At 42.6% G+C, this 19,167-nt stretch overlaps 1 protein-coding gene across 7 annotated transcripts in view; it reads left to right on the forward strand.

The window, feature by feature from the left end:
- AFF1 (AF4/FMR2 family member 1) overlaps nucleotides 1-19,167 on the forward strand; it is a 200,044-nt gene that overhangs the window by 50,076 nt on the left and 130,801 nt on the right. For 2 of the 7 annotated variants that reach the window (XM_018049704.1, XM_018049707.1), the window contains exon 1: nucleotides 6,964-7,713. The exons of 4 other annotated variants lie outside the window; for them this stretch is intronic. In XM_018049704.1, coding sequence (XP_017905193.1) covers nucleotides 7,697-7,713 — 17 coding nt within the window. In that variant the 5' untranslated portion in view covers nucleotides 6,964-7,696. Of the gene's footprint in view, nucleotides 1-6,961; nucleotides 7,714-19,167 lie in introns of those variants that run through there. One more of the 7 variants, XM_018049703.1, reaches the window with a different exon arrangement.

Genomic DNA, 19,167 nt, shown 5'->3' on the forward strand with positions numbered 1-19,167 from the left:
TCGTTCCCCAAGGGGAAGTACCTGCCTTCAAAGTGATGTCCTCTGTGTGGGAGTTTTTTGTTTTGTTTTCAATTTGTCCCCTTTTCCTTTGAATCTCATGTTTTGAAAGAGTCCCTCCACCAAGCAAACTCCATTTAAAACAATTTTGTTTGTGTTTCTATTTTTAAATCAATCCAACCACGTACAGTTGTCAGCTGGACTTCCGGATCAGCATGAGCTAACAATTGGTGTTGCCACACTCAGTTGGCGTGAGCTCCAGAAAAGCCCAGAGCAGAGTAGTCATTCACACACTTTCCATGGCAAATATGTGATTTCCTTAGAACTTTCAGAAATGTTGAAAATAATTCATTGGTCTCTAGTTGCTTTGTTGGTGGACCCAAGTCAGAGTCCAGTGACTGAATGATGAGAGAGTGCCTCAGGTTGGCTGTGTGGGGGGCATTCAGAGGCAGGAGGAATTCTTGCCTTCTACCCCTCCAGCAGAGTCCTTCACAGTTTTGTTCCTTAATTATCTGCATTATCTTCTGTCTGCCTTTCCCATAAACAGACACTCCCTTTAATCCCATCCAGCCTCATGACTTGATAGACATGAGAGTTAAGAGGTTTTAGTAGGTAGAGGGTGTGACTAAGATATCAGAGAAGTCTTCTGAGAAGAACTGCCTTGGCTGGGATTTGTTCCCTGGTGGCCCAGTCAGTAAAGAATCTGCCTGCAGTGCAGGAGACCTGGGTTTGATCCCTGGGTCAGGATATTCCCCTGGAGGAGGAAATGGCGACCCACTCCAGTATTCTTGCCTGGAAAATGCCATGGACAGAGGAGCCTGGCAGCCTACACTCCTTGGGGAGTCGCAAGAGTCGAACATGACTTAGTGCCTAAACCACCAGCTCAGGGTGTCTCCAGCTGGGGAAGGGGGGAAGGGGCATTCCAATGAAGAGGAAATACTCTGTGTACAGGAAAAGTATCTGGCTGGAGGGCTCTTGTGGTAATAGGGTGGGGAGGGGACTGAGGTCGGTTGGTGGATGAGAAAGAAAGCTACTGATGTTGGGCCAAATTGGGAAGGGTGTTAGATGCCTCTGTAACAAGTTTATTCTTCAGCTCTGAGGCAGGGAAAATACATTGTTGTTGTTGTTGTTGTTGTTGTTGTTTTTCCTTTCTTTCTTTTTTTTGGTGAGAGAGTAACATCTGATTTGTATTTTAGGAACAATGTATTCTTGTAGTGGGACTGAAGGCTAAGTGGGGAGAGAGACTTGTCTAAGGAAATACTTCTTACCTGAAGCTATTGAAAAAGCATGATGTATGCAGAACCTGAATGAAGAGAATGGTAGATGTTCTACAAAGAATGAAAGACATTATGGTTATTTCAGATTTCCAGTAGGAATCCGATGATGGAAGACTCAGCGAATTGGTACAATATTGACTCATTAAATATAAGTTGGTAAGTTAAGGATGCATACTGTTGGCGACAGAGCAGTGGCATCTAAACTTAAGTGTGAAACAGAATCACCTCAAGGGCTTGTTGGGCCACACCCACAAGCTTCTGCTTCTGTAGGTTTGGGTGGGGCCTGAAAGTTAGCAAAGGAGTGCAGGCCTGGAGTAGCAGAGGAACCCAGTGAAACAAATGGAAGACGGAACAAGCTGGTAGAACTTCAGCCCAACCATATCCGTAATTAAGAAACATTGAATAAATATATCAGGTACAAGGCAAAGATACAGTAGACTGGGTTTTCATTTCCGTCGCTCAGCTGTGTCTGACTCTTTGCGACCCCATGGACTGCAGTACACCAGGTTTTCCTGTCCATCACCAGCTCCTGGAGTTTGCTCAGATTCATGTCCATTGAGTTGGTGTTGCTCTCTAGCCATCTCAGCCTCTGCCACCCTTCTCCTTTTGCCTTTAGCCTTTGCCAGCATCAGGGTCTTTTCCAATAAGTCAGCCCTTTTCATCAGGTGGCCAAAGTCTTGGAGCTTCAGCTTCAGCATGTCCTTCCAATGAATATTCAGGGTTGATTTCCTTTAGGATTGACTGGTTTGGTCTCTGTGCAGTCCAAGGGATTCTCAAGAGTCTTCTCCAGCACCACAATTCAAAAGCATCATTTTTTTTTTTTTTGGCCCTCAGCCTTCTTTAAAGAAGTTTTCCCTGGAGATATGCAAACAGGCCAGTTTAGGAAGAGAGAGTGCATTCTTGCATGAAGAAGCGGATTAGAGGATCTACTTTGGTCTCCTTTCTGGACTTAAGATTTGGTCATAGTTTATTTTCTACAATAATGATAAATTATTATATTGCAAAAATGATGTTATAAATAACAATACAGATAAATGTTCATGTTATACTTAGAATATTTTTAAATGCCCAGAATAAGACAAGTCATTCCATCCTTCCCAGCCAGGCATACCTGTAGCTAGCCTTTGGTACAGAGATCCACTCAGTCTTTTGAATGCACACATTTATTTTCAATTTTGATGAAGTGGGTTCATAACAAGTACACCGTATAACAACTTTTCTTTAACCTTATATCTTTTCATGTCATAAAATATTTTTGTAAAACAGAAGGATGAAGCATTTTCAACCCAAGAGGAGAAAAAGCATTTTGAGACTGATTAAATCCGTACAACTAGTCTCAAAATGCTTTTTCTCTCCTGGGTTGAATATGCTTCTGCATCCCCCCGATCTGCTAATTGAAAGTCCTCTGAATTCTGCCTTCTGCTTTTATTCCCAAGAATGGAAGCAGCTAACCATAAAGAAGGCAGAGTGCCGAAGAATTTTTGCTTTTGAACTGTGGTGCTAGAGAAGATTCTTGAGAGTCCCTTGGACTGCAAGGAGATCAAACCCATCAATCCCAAAGGAAATCAACCCTAAATATTCATTGGAAGGACTGATCCTGATGCTGAAACTCTTTATACTTTGGCCACCTGATGCAAAAAGCTGACTCATTGGAAAAGACCCTGACGCTGGGAAAGATTGAAGGCAGGAGGAAACGGGGGCAGCAGAGGATGAGATGGTTAAATAGCATCACCGATTCAATGGACATAAGTTTGAACAAACTCTGGTAGATAGGGAAGGTCAGGGAAGCCTCACATGCTGCAGTCCCTGGAGTTGCAAAGAATCCGACAAGACTTAGTGACTGGACAACAATACCACCACCGCCCCGCCACCCCCACCCCACCCCATCCCTTCTCTGGTGAAGGTGAGACTGTCCCCTCCCTATCTAGAGAAACCACCCTTTGCAGATCCAAGCAGTAGCTCAGTTTGAATGATGGGTGGCTCTTGGCATTTCTGAGGTGATACGTATCATTAAGTGAATAATCCTTTGGGGACAGCCTCCCAAAGCGCCTTTTTTAATACCCAGGAAAGTGTTTTTGGGCAGCTGGGAAGCATGAACTTGGCTTTGTGGGAAGAGGTTTGTGCTGGAGTTACAGTTCTGGAGGGTCACTGATGTTTTTGTCCAAGATAGCATATAGACTGAGAGATAAGGGACATTTTCTAGCATCTTATATTGGTTCCTGGATGTATGAGCAGAAAGAATTATAAAACACAGTGAGTTCCCCCCAAATAGAGAGGTATCATGTAAGTCCACAGAGGAGAGTTTTGAGGAAGCTGGGATCACAAAGCAAGCTGACCACTGTTTGTTTAGGAAGCTTGGCCGTGCTGGCAGGAGATTGGGCAGTAGCTTGTAAGGAAAAAAGACTGGTATGTGGGGGAAATAGCTGATTCTAGAGAAAGCCATGGCAGAGAAAATAGAAGGTGAGCCTGGAGCCTCATAGTACCAGGAAGTAAGGAAGTGCTTAAAAGGCAAACAGATGGAAGCAAGTCAGAGGGATCAGGAGCTGATGGGAAAGGGCTTCCAGTGGCCAGAGCCAGAACAATCTGAGCAGTAAAACCCATTGTGGAGTACTGGGTTATAGCCCGAAGGATGAAGTAAGTATCTATGAGTATATACTATACTGGGGCTTCCCTGGTGGCTCAGACTGTAAAGAATCTGTCTGTAACATAGGAGACTCAAGTTTGATCCCTGGTTTGGGAAGATCCCCTGGAGAAGGGAATGGCTACCCACTCCGGTATTCTTGCCTGGGAAATCCTTTGGACAGAGGAGCCTGGAGGGCTACAGTTCATGGGGTTGCAAAGAGTCTGGCAGGACTGAATGACTAACACTTTTTGCCTAGCAACTGAGCAACAACAACATACTCCTTATTTGTAAGGTAAATTGGGTTCATTAGCTGAGTGAACCTTAAGCGCCAAGGATTCTTCACCTGAAGTCTATGGAGCCTCCAATCCTCCCTAAGTGGGCTGCACGGGGGACCTTAAACATCAAAGTATAGCAAATATTATGTGTAAGGATCTGTATCCTCAAGTCTCATCAGGAAGCCAAGGAATTCTGTGCCCTCAAAAGGTTAGGAATGTCTTTTGTTCATTTTCACTGCTGAACAAGACTGTAGGTTGGATACAATGGTGTTTTCAAAACACTTGGAGAAAATCACGCCCATGTGTGTACTGCACTACTTCTTCAGCCACAGGCAGTATCCAATTCCAGAATCATTTCTCCCACACTTTCCTATAGTTTTGGTAGATCTATTACAAATCGAGTGTAATCCCACTTCAGTTTCAAATTACCATCAGTAAGTTACATTACAAATGATCTTGAGAGCCCTGGGAATGTCAGGTGTACTGATGATCTGTTGACTTCATATTTCCTTGCATGTGAATATTTGCTGTATTCTTTCATCTCCTCCTCTTTAGTGGAATAGAACGACACAGTTCACAGGGGAAAATGTAATTTTAATATAAGTGATTTTACATTACTAGCCAATGATAAGTGGAAATTTTGTGAGTAAATGCCATTATGCAGTATTGTTTCTGCTGCTTTTATATGTCTGATACCAACTTAAAGCATAAATGATCATGATCATGCTTGGTATTTAGAATAACTGTGAGAAAGATGGGCTAGCAGCTAACCCATTACCTGTTAACTTAAATAATGTTTTTATTTTGAGAAAAACAAAACTATTTCCAAAATTAAAAACTTAAGTAAGAAAAACAGCGTTATGCGAATCTCTTTACTGTCTAGCTTACTAGAAGACAGCTGGATTCTCATATCTGTTTCTGAATTCAGTGTGTTGCAGTGTTACTTTGGTTGAAATCTATGAAGAAAATGAGAAAATGTAGCCTCACACAGGAAAAGGAGGAGTACTTTAATACCTTTTTTGATATTATATCAAAAGTCTACAATCATAGTTTCCTAAAGGTTAGTTGCAGTGTAGAATCTGGAGTCATTTCTTGAACTGTTTTTAATCTTTCATATATTAAAATCCTTTCCTGCACTTTCAGTGGACCCTTTACCCATGCACGATTTTGTACTATTTAGAAAATTCTGGTCACTAGGTTAGGCAGGTCTTCTAAAGCCACGTTCCTCACTATCCTTACTTCATCAGGGACGTCTTGAAGTACTGGGAAGCTATCAAGCTCACCATGACAGGTGTCAAGTTTTCCAAAATGCTTCAAAACTCAAATTTTATCATTGGCAATAAATACTGTCAGTTGTTTCCCTGGAAGAAACAGACTCACTTTGTTCATTTTTGTGAAAATGACTGCCAGGTAACAAATCAGTCAGTTCAGTTGCTCAGTCATGTCCGACTGTGGCATGCCAGGCTTCCCTGTCCTTCACCATCTCCAGGAGTTTGCTCAAACTCAGTGTCTATTGAGTTGATGATGCCATCCAGTCATCTTGTCCTCTATTGTCCCCTTCTCTTCCTGCTTTCAATCTTTTCCAGCATCAGGGTCTTTTCTAATGAGTCGACTCTTCAAATCAGGTGGCCAAAGTACTGGAGCTCCAGCTTCAGCCTCAGTCCTTCCAGTGAATATTCAGGACTGATTTCCTTCAGGATTGACTGGTTTGATCTCCTTGCAGTCCAAGGAACTCTCAAGAGTCTTCTCCAGCACCACAGTTCAAAAGCATCAATTCTTTGGTGATTAGCCTTCTTTATGGTCCATCCCTTACATCCGTACATGACTACTTTCCCATTTTGTCACAAAGAACACTAAAATGACCTGTATGCAAGGGTCACGATTTAATAAAAGTAGTAATCCCTACTGGTCATTTCATTAAGGATATATGTAAACACTTTTTTTTTTAACTGCTAATGTGTGGTGAAGAGCCACTGCCTTGTTGAGTGATAAGGCTCCAGCAGTTTCCCCACAATTGCTTTTGCACCATCAGTGCAAATGTCAGCACAGTGAAAACGACAATGTCTTTGTGTTATTCTAAAAATAGCTGTGACCTTTGAGAAGGTCTCAGGGACTCCCGGGAGACCACTAATCACACTTTGAGAACCACTATAAAGATGCTTTTGTGCCTTCCTCCTACCCCATCAGCCCCCACCCCACAGCCTTGCAGTTTTCAGGCAGATGTCAACATTTCTCTGTGCATGGCTCCTTAGTAATACAGTCTGGAGTAGCTCTGCGAGTTTGGTGACATCGTCATGATTCTAGGCGGCAGGGGGACATGCATTTAAGTTTTCAGCTCCCTACAGCATGCTGCTGGTCCCCAGTGAGATGCTGAAGCCCACCTTTCCTCCCGTTTAGCGTCGTTGTCTCCTGCTTAGCTCTAGGCAGAATTTAAATGCCTTTCGTGGTCCCCCTAGTAGGACACGGTTTCGTTTGTACTTATAGCGTTTAATATATTGTCGGCTTGCATCCTAAGTTATTTCCTAAAAACTGGTCAGTTCCTTAATGACGTCTGTCAGTGCCAAACGAGTGGCTGTTGCCTTTTCGTGTCTGCATGTTGTCCAGTAACAGGGCGTTTTGTAAACATTTGTTTCAAATCAAAACTGAAAGCCAACAATGTCTAACAAGTGTGCGGTAGTCGCACATTTCCTGACTGCAAGCGTTGGCACGATCAAAAGTAGAGAACTTGATCTGCTGCTGTGGTTTTTTTTTTTTTTTTTTTTTTAATTCCTAGTTCACTTCAGGTTCTGGGCCCCAGTATTCAACACCGATTCAAACCGGGGCTGGAGTTTGGAGCGTCGGGGTACTGCGTGTTCCGGCCGTGTGTGTACATTGCTAAAACCTTGGCAGGAGAGCGGTCGCCAGGAGCCTGCAGGCGGGGCTCGGCTGCGAGCGGGCCAGCTGGGCTGCGTCGGCGATCGGGGCTCGGCGCCCCCGCCCGGCGCAGCCTCGGGCTTGCCCTGCCGAGCGCCCTGCCCTTTTAAGGAGTCGGGCTGTACCACCAGAACTTTGTGGGCGGGGGTGTCCGGGCGAACTCGGACACCTCGAGGTGCGCCCAATGACGGTTTTCTTTCCCCTGCTAATGCCGGCCGGCGTGCCAGGGCCGCTCAGCCGGAGCTGCGCTTTGGTGGGCTCGGCGCCGAGGGAGCCCTGGCGGCGTCGCTTCCTCCGGAGTCGCCCGCAGGAATCGCGGTCGCTGTCGGCTTCGGACGCGACGCTCCCCCGGCCGGTCCGGAGTGGAGCGCGCCTGCAGAGGCCCCAGTGCCCGGATGTCTATCAGGATTAGCGCGAGCCAATACGCTCGGAGCCGGAGGCTGCGCTGAGGACGCCTGGGCTGCCGGAGCAGGTAGTCCCGTCACCTCGGGGAGTCGCGCTGGGGAATCGTCCCCGCCCGGCCCCGGCAAATGGTGAGCGCGGCGCCGGCAGGAGGGCCGCGGCTTGGAGGCGCTGATGGACGGCAGACCTTGAGCTCTACAGACTGAATTATGGCAGCCCAGTCAAGGTAAGGCAGGCGCCGAGAGAAACTTTTCCAAATGTGTGTGAGTGGCGAGGGGGATGGAAGGCTGCAGGGGAAGGGTTGGGGTGCTGTGCAGAAGACCGGCAGGAAGCAGCTTTGTCATTGCTTTCTCATCGTTATGTATGTCAGATTTTAAAAAGTAAAAAAAAAAAAAAAGTCTGAAGGACGTACTAGACCATTTCTGCAGAGGACAGGAAGAGGGGTTGAGTTAAAGTTAAGGTTCAAGTTAGATTTCTCTTCTCTGGCCGCCCCCCAACCCCCATAATTATTTTCAGGGAGATCAAGTTGGCTTAACCTGTCTGCCTTTGCCCAAATCGTCCTTTAGTTTCTTTGTGCACCTCACTTAGGTTCTCCTGATTTTTTTTTTCCCCTCCCTCTGGTAATGCCTTGAGCAGCACTTTGAAAATCAATTAACGCGAAACAGTTCGCCTTGGGGGTTGATGGTTGAGAATTTGCCTGGTAAGTGACTGGAAATTTTACTGCCAAAATGTACGATCGCACATAAAACGGCACAGCTTTCGTGAATCTGCTGAGTAGGCAAAGACCAGGAATGTACCGGGGTTGGTGAAGGGAGAGGATAATGAACAGCAGTTGCTGTCAGAGGAACGCTATAGTAAGAACCTCCAACCCTGACTTTCCCTGGTTTGTTACCTCTTTTTTTTTTTTTTTTCCTTTTGGTAAATGAGCCTTTAAGAGTGATGACAAGGCATCAGTGATTACGAGATTCAGACTGCTGTGTGTGCTGTCATTTTAGTTGTGACAGCAGTTGGGGCTAAAGGAGGCTTAAGAACTTAGATATGCCTTCTTTTTTAACTTGCAGTTTTATTAGAAAGTCCTTTGGTGTCACGTTTAAAATGATTGGAGGGCTGCTCAAGTTGCTTTTTGAGGTTGTAGAGTCATTTGGGGGAACCTTACAAGGCTCAACACAAGTCGGGTCTGAAGACCCAGATATGTCAGAGAAATAGATGCTTTCCTGTTGAAGTGTAGGCTTGATGAGTTTAAATTCTTTTCCTAAGAGATAAAACTTTCTAGGAAGAGAACTTCACTCTATAGAGCGTCTCCTATGTGCTCTGTGTATAATTAATCCTCTCCTCTGAGTGGTTTATCCCCTGCCCCCATTTTATTGGTTTTTCTAAGAAGGAGGTTCTTGGGGCTGTGTTGTAGGAAAACTTTGCTGAGAAACTGCAGTTGCATCTTTATTTTTACTAGCCTTGACTGAAATGTAAACTGCCTGAAGGGTCCAGGGCATCAAAACCTTGGATTATGACATTGTGATTAAGAAATTAAATAGTATGTAACAGTGCTCAAAGCTAGAAAGCAGGGATTTGAACTCAGGTGTGAGTGATTTCAGTGTCTGTGCCCTTAAACTAATGAAGAGTAAAATGAGGTAATAGCTAAATTGGACATGGCTGTGTGCCAGGCACAGCGGCTGTAATTGGATTACCTGGTTGACTCTTTGCAGTCACTTAAGTAGGTAAGTACTTTTTCTTTTTCACATTTGTTCAGGAAACTGAGGCCCAGTCAGTCTCTTCTTGCTTGAGGTTACCCAGGTGGAGCAGTGCCCAACTCCTGAGAGGCCTGCAGCGTTTCCTCACTTTCAGGCTGCCTCTTTAATGCTGAGATGAGGTGTCAAAGGGGAGCTGCAGAGCCTCAATCTAAAGGCACAGAAAAGCAGTTTCTGCCAGAAATAATCTGCTGTAAGATGTAGAAATCCGAGTTATCAGCATGGTCGTTCAATTTACTGGTGATTGAAATAGGAAGACTGTACACATTTCACTCTTCTACCTGGCCTTCAGATGTGCCCTTGAACGAGGAACAAAGCCACAAGGCCATGATGTCTTGTTTGCATTATGTCTACCTTATGGAGTGTCTCTCACAAGTAGTAAAGGTGCATTTTCTTTTCTTTTCTATGTGTGTGTGCCAGCATGCACTCACATGCTCAGTTGTGTCCCAACTCTTTGCAACCCCCATAGACTGTAACCTGCCAGGCTCCTCTGACCCTGAAGTTTTCCAGGCAGGAATACTGGAGTGGGGGTGCAATGCTCTCCCCCAGGGGATCTTTCTGACTCAACCCACATCTCTTGGTCTCCTGGACTGGCAGGCAGGTTTTTTACCACTAGCTCCCAGCTGGGAAGCCTTCTTTCTTTTTTTTTACCACATCAATAACTGTGTTTTATTTATTTTGTATTTCTTCTGCAGAGGGTCCAGAAATCATTTTAGTTACATTCATCACAGATATAATCTGAATTTTGTTTTCATGCAATATTATATGATAAGCATTGTTCTAAACTGCTACTTACTCTTTAAAATTACTATTTTGTCTAACTCCCAGTGTTTCAGTACACTGAAACATCAGAATTTATTTAACTTTCCTGTAGTTTATTGCTTTATAAACTTTATATTGGCGTTCAGTTGATCAGCAATGTTGTGTTTCAGGTGTACAGCAGAGTGATTCAGTTATGCATATACATGTATCTGTTCTTTTCAAATTATTTTCCCATTTAGGTTGCTATATAACTTTGAGCAGAGTTCCCTGTGCTATACAGGTCCTTGTTCGTTATCCATTTTAAATATAGCAGTGTGTGCATGTCAGTCCCAAACTCCCTGACTTCTTCCCCACCCACCCTCCCCACCCCATCCGTAAGTTCGTTTGTTGTCTGTTACTATTTTATGTTCATTTGTATTTTTTAAAAGATTCTACATGTTAGCAATATCATTTCTTTTTCTGTTTGACTTTACTCAGTATCAGTTCAGTTCAGTCGCTCAGTTGTGTCTGACTCCATCCATATTACTGTGGATAACATTATTTCATTCTTTTTAAAGGTGAAGGCAATGGCAACCCACTCCAGTACTCTTGCCTGGAAAATCCCATGGATGGAGGAGCCTGGCAGGCTGCAGTCCATGGGGTCATGAAGAGTCCGACAGTTACTGAGCGACTTCACTCTCCCTTTTCACTTTCATGCACTGGAGAAGGAAATGGCAACCCACTCCAGTGTTCTTGCTTGGAGAATCCCAGGGATGGGGGAGCCTGGTGGGCTGCCGTCTGTGGGGTCGCACAGAGTCGGACACAACTGAAGCGACTTAGCAGCAGCAGCAATATTCCTTTACACACACACACACACACACTATACATACAGACATAGGGGCAATATTCCTTTACACACACACACACTATACATACAGACATAGGGGCAATATTCCTTTACACACACACACACACACACTATACATACAGACATAGGGGCAATATTCCTTTACACACACACACACACACACACACACACACTATACATACAGACATAGGGGCTTCCCAGGTGGTGCTAGTGGTAGAGAACCTGCTTCTAGTGCAGGAGATGTAAGAGACATGAGTTTGATCCCTGGGTTGGAAAGAGCCCCTGGAGAAGGGCATGGCAACCCACTCCAGTATTCCTGCCATGAGAATCCCATGGACAGAAGAACTAGCAGGCTTCGGTCCACAGGGTCAAAAAGGGTCAGACACAACTGAAGCGACTTAGCACACATGCCTGCGTGCACGCACATACGTATGCACACACCTCATCTTCTTCATCCATTCCCCTGTTGATGGATTTTAAAGTTGCTTCTATGTCTTGACTATTGTAAACAGCGCTGCTATGAATATCGGGGTGCATGTATCTTTTCGGATCATGTTTTACAAGTGGAGAATACACATTTTCCTCACTTGTAGCTGGAATGTGGTTCAAGCTCACTTAGACATTGTGTTTGTGGGACAGTGTCTCTCCGACATCCAGAGAGAGAACAGATGGAGAAGATTGCAAGTCTTTTTGGATTTCCAGAAACCCTCGAACTGGTCCCCGCTGTCCAAGCAGTGCTAGTAGAAAAGGAACCGTCACCTGTGATGTACAGTCTGGGGCAGTGACATCTTGTCCATGTGCCACTTGCCACACCCGTTGGCTTTTGAAACAATTAATTTAGATTCTAGGACTCACTGGATCTAAATATTAATAGCTCAGCTTGTTCTAACCACAATAGTTTCATTGTGCACTGCTTAAATAATCTGTTTTCTTCTGATTTTTGAGTAGAAGAGGTAGATGGAAACTTAGATGAAATTGCCTTTTGTAGCGCTGGATGGTGTATGACTAATTTTTCATGTGTATTTCTTCTCTGTAGTCAGCTCCTTAAGATACTGTCTTATATTTTTAGTGTCCCCTGCATAAGCTAGAAGTACTTTGAACGAAGGAGGGACTACTTAAGTATCTTCTGGCTTGTGAACTTTCGTCAGTTGAGGTTGCATAATCCTCGCCTTCACTTTAAAGCAGAAAGTACCAAATTGATTGTTTTGTTTTGCTCTGTGTTATTTCTTCTGCTAGATATGGAAGACATTTACTGAATGAAAGGTCAATTGCCTAAGTTTTAAAAATTAGATTTTGGGTCAGTATTTTGAAAACGTCAAATGTATGGTTTGCCTTTTCGGAATTGTGGAGAAAGGCAGTTACTTAAAAGTACAAGGTTGTTAAAGCAGAGCATACCCTATGCCTCCTCTCTCAGAGCAGTGTGTGCAGTTCTTGGGAATATATAAGCAGAACAGATACATTGATGATACTTCCTGTGCGAATTGGCAACAAACTTGCTTCCTTTAATGTGAAATAGTTACAGACCATGGCTTTAGTTTCCAAATTCTGACCTAAAGCTCTTGGAAACTGTTTTCATAGACCTATATAGCCTGGCCCACCATCTTTTGTGGACTGGTAAACCCTATGATGGGTAGGGGAAGGTATAAAATCCTATCAGTTTGTAGATCTATCCTTTTCTATGAGGATTAGCTTGCCTTATATTGAGGAATGTGTTGATGGATAAAAGAGAAAAGAGGGCTTTGTCTGATTCTTCATCTCAGCTAACCCTTTCACTGAAGCAGTCCCTGAATATTAGAAAGGAATATATATGTATCTTCAACTACCAGTGGGGATTAACTGGTTTTAAATGCACCTTGTGCTACCTGAGAAGCTCTGGTCTGTCCTCCCCGCCCCCGCCTCCAGGGTAGGTTGGGGTGGGGTGCTCCAAAGAGATTGGGGGAGTTGAACTTGCTTCTTTAGTAGAGTAGCCTCTAGTGGCTGACAGCGTCTCAAGAAAAAAAAAAAGTTTTCAGACAAACTGCAAAAGGAAATTAGGTTTAGTGAACTCTCCCACAGGTTTTTTTGTTTGAATTTGCCTAAAGTTAATGACGTTTAAAAAAAATAACAGAGGAAAGTCAGATTGTTCCCAAGATTATTATGAAGCTAGTTTTTGGTGGATCTCTGACTCTGGTGGGGAAAGTTTTCCACTGCAAAAGGCAGGGCCCTTAAACTGGTATGGAACCCGTTTTGCCCCATCCTCTGCCCCCACCCCTGATTTATGAGCTTTGTAAAGATTGCCTTGGAAGAAAATTCATGAAAGCAAAAAAGCTCTGATTAAATATGAGCAAATATCAAAGAAGAATGTTTGGTGTTTTGGAAAGTGCAGTTCAAGGAAGTGATTTCAAGAGGGAAATAATTTATGCAGTATTTTGACCCAGTGAATGTCCTCATTTTTTCCCTCATGACACCATTGTAAACTGTGTCCTGGACAGAAGAGAAACAGACAGGTCCCTTAAATGATTTCCTTCTAGTTCATCCTGAGAGCCCAGCTGAGCTTCCTGACTCAGATGACAGGTTCTACCATGATGAGGGTGGTAGAATTGAGTCTTTTTTTTTTTTTTTAATCAGCTGATTTATGGGGATCTTCTTTGGCAAAATGGACTCAAGCGGTCTCACAAGAGTTAGGGGATTCCATACTGTACCATGATAAGGTGTTCACTAACTGGTTCTATACTCTTTTGAAAATGGAATTCAGTGAATGCTTCATTTAAGCAACTTAAATGTCAAATATATTCACTATCTTAATCATTGATAAGAGAGATCACCCTTATCTGGGTACTGTCCCTTGTTTTGAGCATGTGAATCTATGTATTTACTTAATAGTTGTAAAATGGAGGAATTATAAAGCTGGTTAGTTTCATAACTGCTTTAAGTTGTAACACACAACTTGATTGCTTCTAAATATCTAAACTTAGTTTTCCGTTAGCAAAGTTCTCCATTTCGTTTTCTTCCCAAGATAGGATGATAAATGTATTTCCAAAATCTGTCCTCTGAAAGGGGAAGTCCTGTACGTGACATGGTGGTGAGAAAGGCCTACCGGCTACAGTGTATTCTGACTTTACCTTCCCTACCAGTTGGAAATACAGTCGGCACCTTGAGAACAACGTTTCCTGGCTCAGAAGTACAAACATACCAAGCCTGGGTGTCATTACCTCTCTCTTGTGGTTCATTTTATTGATACAGGTTGGGTGCGTAACTTTTACAGCTTAAATGGTTACCTATCCTTTTTCCTTCAGTGAAAAAAAAAATTAGGGGGAGCCAGATTGTAGTATTTTAGCTTTGCTTCAGATTGTTCTTCATTTTATTTTTAAAAGGTTATTTATTTCTGGCTGTGCTGGGTCTTCATTGCTGTGTGCAGGCTTTCTCTACTTGGCAGCAAGTAGGGGCTACTCGCTAGTTGCTGAGCACAGGCTCTAGGCCAGCGGGCTTCAGTAGTTGCAGCATGCAGACTCAGTACTTGTTGCACACTAGCTTAGTTGCTCCGCAACATGTGGGATCTTCCCTTGGCAGGTATCGAACCCATGTCCCCTGCTTTGGCAGGCATATTCTAATCCACCATGCCATGAGGAAAATCCCCCTTCATTCATTTTTGTACGAATGTAAATGTGTTCCTTTGCTCGAAATAAAACAGCAACTAGAACGCAAAATCTGTTGCTCAAGTATGTCTGTAGCATATGATGTTTTAGCTTCAGGCCCTAGGGGAGGGGGATGGATAAGATTTATAACTTTTGGTGTTAATGCCCTTGGAGACCCAAAAGTAAAAATTAACTTTAATAACCATCCCAGCGCTGACTTTTTGTGTCTTGGCAGCGATCAGTGTTGAGAATCCCGCCCCTGTGCAAACTTTCCCCTTTTCCTATCTACCCACAGCGAGTTAAAGCTTAACCTGAGGGCCACCAAGCCAGCCGACTTAATATCCTGCGAGTCTTTTTCTCTAGTGAACGTCTGTTGTTTTCTTGCATTGGTTTATTGGCTTCTTTTTTAATTTAACCAGATTGGGACTCCTGTCAGGTTCTTAAGGCTGTTACTCAAAGCAGTAATTTGATGTCAGATTTAATATATTAAGAGGAAATCCCAGTAGTGACATCTTGTCAAAAGGAACTGCAGCAAACAGAAGGGGGAAATAGATTGTGTTTCTATTGACAGCTAAATTGTCTTGATTTGGGGATTAGGTATCGTGTTTCCAGAGGGACACCCACAGTTCCCCCACGTCCTAAAAGTACCAAGGATTGTCCTTCCTCCCCCTTGGCTCATGTGATGGTGAACGCCTGGAGGCCTGTGGGCCACTTGATCCTTTGTTTGGGTGGGCCCGGGAGAGTTCAGGCGACTCTTGAGTCCCTGGCTTGCCGGTGTTTTACCCACATAGGATCTTGCCTTTCTTTCCAGTATTGCTTACCGCTCGATTGGGCAATGAAACAAATAAAAGTGAAGGAAGGAATATTTAAGGGGCAGGGTGGTTATATTAAGCTCAAGTTTCTCAAACCGGACTAGACACAAGAAACACCACGAGAGCTTCTTAACAGGCAGATTCTACACTTCCCCCAACCCCACCCAGAGATTCCTAGTGGGTAGGTTCAGGGTTGAGCTTGGGTAGAGGAGCCCTGCTGGGTCTGAGGCCAGAAGCCCACCTACGTCTCTTGGTGAAATCGGGTGTGTGTGAGAGAGAGACAGTGTCATATAAACTGTATCACGTAATGCCGTTACATTCTGATTTAACATATATTCATCGGTACACATGTCCCCCCTCCCCCGCAATGAAATAGACAAGAGGTTGGTGCCGAAGGAAAATGTCTACTTTTATAAATTTACATATCAATTACAAACTCTATTAGTTGAAATGTCCAAATGCACCTATATTTAAAACATGAAAAGGGAGATACCAAGAAGCAACGTCCAATGTTTGCTCAAGCCGAGCTTTCCCAAGAACTACTTCTTAAGGACCTGGTTACCTAATCGACCCTTTCGTGTCTACTCTGGGCTCCCTCCCAAAACTGCTAACTCCACGCCCCCACCCTCCTCACCCCCAACCCCCATCCCCTGTCAGGTGGCAGTTGTTTTTGTTCCCAGGGGAAAAGTTACAACTGAGCCAGTTGTACAAGTGAGTCAGTCAATCACATCCCAACTTTTGAAACTGAAATAAAAATTTGTTTTTTCTCCCCCACCTTTTAAGCAAGAGCGTTGTCTAGGTGTTCTGTCGTTGAGCAAAGAATCTGCAACAAAAATTTTTAAATGGAACTCCTCTGGAAAGTAAATGTTAAAATTACAGCAGAAGTCAGTTCCTGTAACAAAATTCAGGAAACGCTTTCTGGTATGTGGGTGTTGGAACTTTTCAATTCTTGGAACTTTCCTTCAGGAAACTGTCCTGTCAAAAGCAGAGCAGTTGATAAAATATGAAGCTCAATTCGCAAAGTGTTGTGCAGTGTAATTAAAATTTGATGTGGGGCATGTGTTTTGGTGGTGGTGCAAGAGCTGAGACTGTCCTGTGGCTTTCATCCTGGGTAGCTGTGCATCTGGGTAACTTTTTAAATGGTTTTCCTCTCCCCATTCTCTTTGCTTTAAAAATACAGGTGTACCTGATTTGCTTGGGATGTGAATTTATGGAAAGTGGTATAAAATTAACCAGTTCCCATTGTTTTGTGTGAAAGTATGAAACCTGTTTCCTATCCAGCTTTGTAGGCATTACATATTTTTGTCTCATGATTGACAAAATAATATATATATATTTTTACCTTCAGTATTTCTAAGTGAGATGACCTACCTAGTAAGGCGGTAACTTTAGCTACTAAAACACTGATGAAAATTTGAGTTCATGATCTTAGGATTTTGTGGTTTTTTTTTTTTTTTTTTTAAAGGAAAATAGCTTCTTGCTGAGTTAATAGACCATTTGAAAATAGGATTTTGATTTTTTTTTTTTTATTAAAAACACTTACTGGTTCAAAGTTCTAGACTGTAAAACAGGAGCTAAAACTCTCATTTTTTTTCCGAGTAATTTGGACATAGCCTTTACATTTTTAGTAATTACATTTTTCTGTTATTCTTTCATAGTCTGTATATCTGCCTTTCTCTCTCAACTCCCTCTTAGAGTTCAGGCATACTTGTGCTAGTGCTCCACTTAAAAAAGAAAGAAAGCTGTGTGAATACAAACTTTGTACCACATGGGAAAAATCAGGCAACAACATTTACTAACATTAGGATAAAGGGTAGAAGGAAACCCAGTATGTTATGTTTATTTCACAAAGAGGCTCTGCTACCTGAAGATGTAGAGATGAAACAGTGTGGTCTGTGTCTCTTGGTTTCAGTAAACGTCAGAGTAAACCAATTAAACTTAATTTTTGTTTTTGAGTTGAAACTGCCCGGAAGACAAAAAACCCTAGATGGGAAGTCATAAAAGACTGAATTTGATAATTTCTGTCATATTGCTTATAATGTAGGAGTTTTGTTTTAACCCTCGTGACAGGGACCTGTTCTTACAAACATCTTACAAACGTATTTTAACAGTCCTGTTTTTCTGAGGATAAAATGAAAATCATTAGATTTACTTCATGTGAGTTTAATTTGTGGGCTTTTAAAAGTCTTGACAGTTGTCATGATTAGCCTAGAATGAAACTTGGTTTCTATTTGAGGTTACTCATAATTCTGTGGTGAAACTCGTAAGCTAATGGTATTATCTCTTATTTTAAAGACCAAAGTAGAAGCTTCTCCACTCCTTTTGGTCTTTTGGGTATCGTGGTGAGTGACTTTTTTTTTTTTTTTTTTGCAAATAGATAGGGGTTAGCTTTAATCAAGGCATGTTCACTATCACCCAGATCTTTTATCTCCCATGTTACTTTTCATTTTATGGATGCATCTCCCCAGCCCAAGGTTGTTTCCCCCCTCTCTTTACAACTTTGAGGCATATAATGCAGATCTTAAAAGTTGGCCTTTTCAAGTGATTTTTAGTTCCTTTACTGAATAATGCAGTTATCTCCATTAATCAATTTTAGGACATTTTATCTCCCCTCCTGCCCCTTCCAACCATTAATCTACTTTTTGTCTGGGTATACATTTGCCTTTTGTGGGTGCTTCATGTGCATGGGACCTTGTCTTTTTTTTGCACCTGGCTTTTTTTCACTCACGGAAGATTTTGAAGTTTCTCTGTGGCATAGCGGGTGTCAGTAGCTCTGTCCTTTTTAATTGCTGCGTGATTCATTCCATTGTGTGGATAGGATAGACTTGTTTGCAGCGTTTTGCCCTTTATTGTTGTGTTTTTGGCGGGGGAGGGGTATTTGAATAATGCTGCTCTGAATATTTGCAGGTCCTTTGTGTAGATTGCTTTTCTTGTTTAGGAGTAGAATTGTTGGGTCTTATGACAGTGTTGTGCTTAACTTTTTGGAGAAACCACCAAACTGATTTTCAAAATATATGCTCACCCATGGCCCATTCATTCAATTTCTTGTGAGTTATGTACATCTTCATGTTCTGTTGTGGTTGTGGCTGTGAAAGTAGTGGTTCTGAGATGCAAGCAGTTTTGCATTTGATTATTAGGAAATATTTTAAATTTATATATGACTTAAGAACACAACTTTTTTTTTTCTATAAAGGAAAACCCTTTGGTATTTCTTAAATTGATTGGGCTGTTTGTTAAAGAAATTTACCAAGGAACGTTTCAGTTCAGTCGCTCAGTCGTGTCCAACTCTTTGTGACCCCAGGGACTGCAGCACGCCAGGCTTCCCTGTCCATCACCAACTCCTGGAGTTTGGTCACACTCATGTCCATTGAATGCATCCAACCATCTCATCCTCTGTCGTCCCCTTCTCCTCCTGCCTTCAATCTTTCCCAGCATCAGGGTCTTTTCCAGTGAGTCAGCTTTTCACATCAGATGGCCAATTAGAGTTTCAGCTTCAGCATCAGTCCTTCCTATGAATATTCAGGACTGATTTCCTTTAGGATGGACTGGTTGGATCTTCTTGCAGTTCAAGGGACTCTCAGAGTCTTCTCCAACACCACAGTTCAAAAGCATCAATTCTTTAGTGCTCAACATTCCTTTTTTAATCTTCCAGTATGAATAGGAATGTTGAAAGAAAACCAAATTTAAAGCATCAGCTGTTGATAAAATCACAGAATAAACTTCCAACCCACAACTCAAATATCACACATATGTAATATAGGATATATGTTATATACAAATATATATATCAAATATGTAATAAAGGATAAATATGTACCCTTTCTTTCATAACTACAAAATGGCCCTAGAAATTGTTACTTCAGTGCACTTAGTAAAAAAAACACATTCAGGTAGAAATTA

Source organism: Capra hircus, chromosome 6 (genome assembly GCF_001704415.2).
Source record: "Capra hircus breed San Clemente chromosome 6, ASM170441v1, whole genome shotgun sequence".
Lineage (NCBI taxonomy): Eukaryota > Metazoa > Chordata > Mammalia > Artiodactyla > Bovidae > Capra > Capra hircus.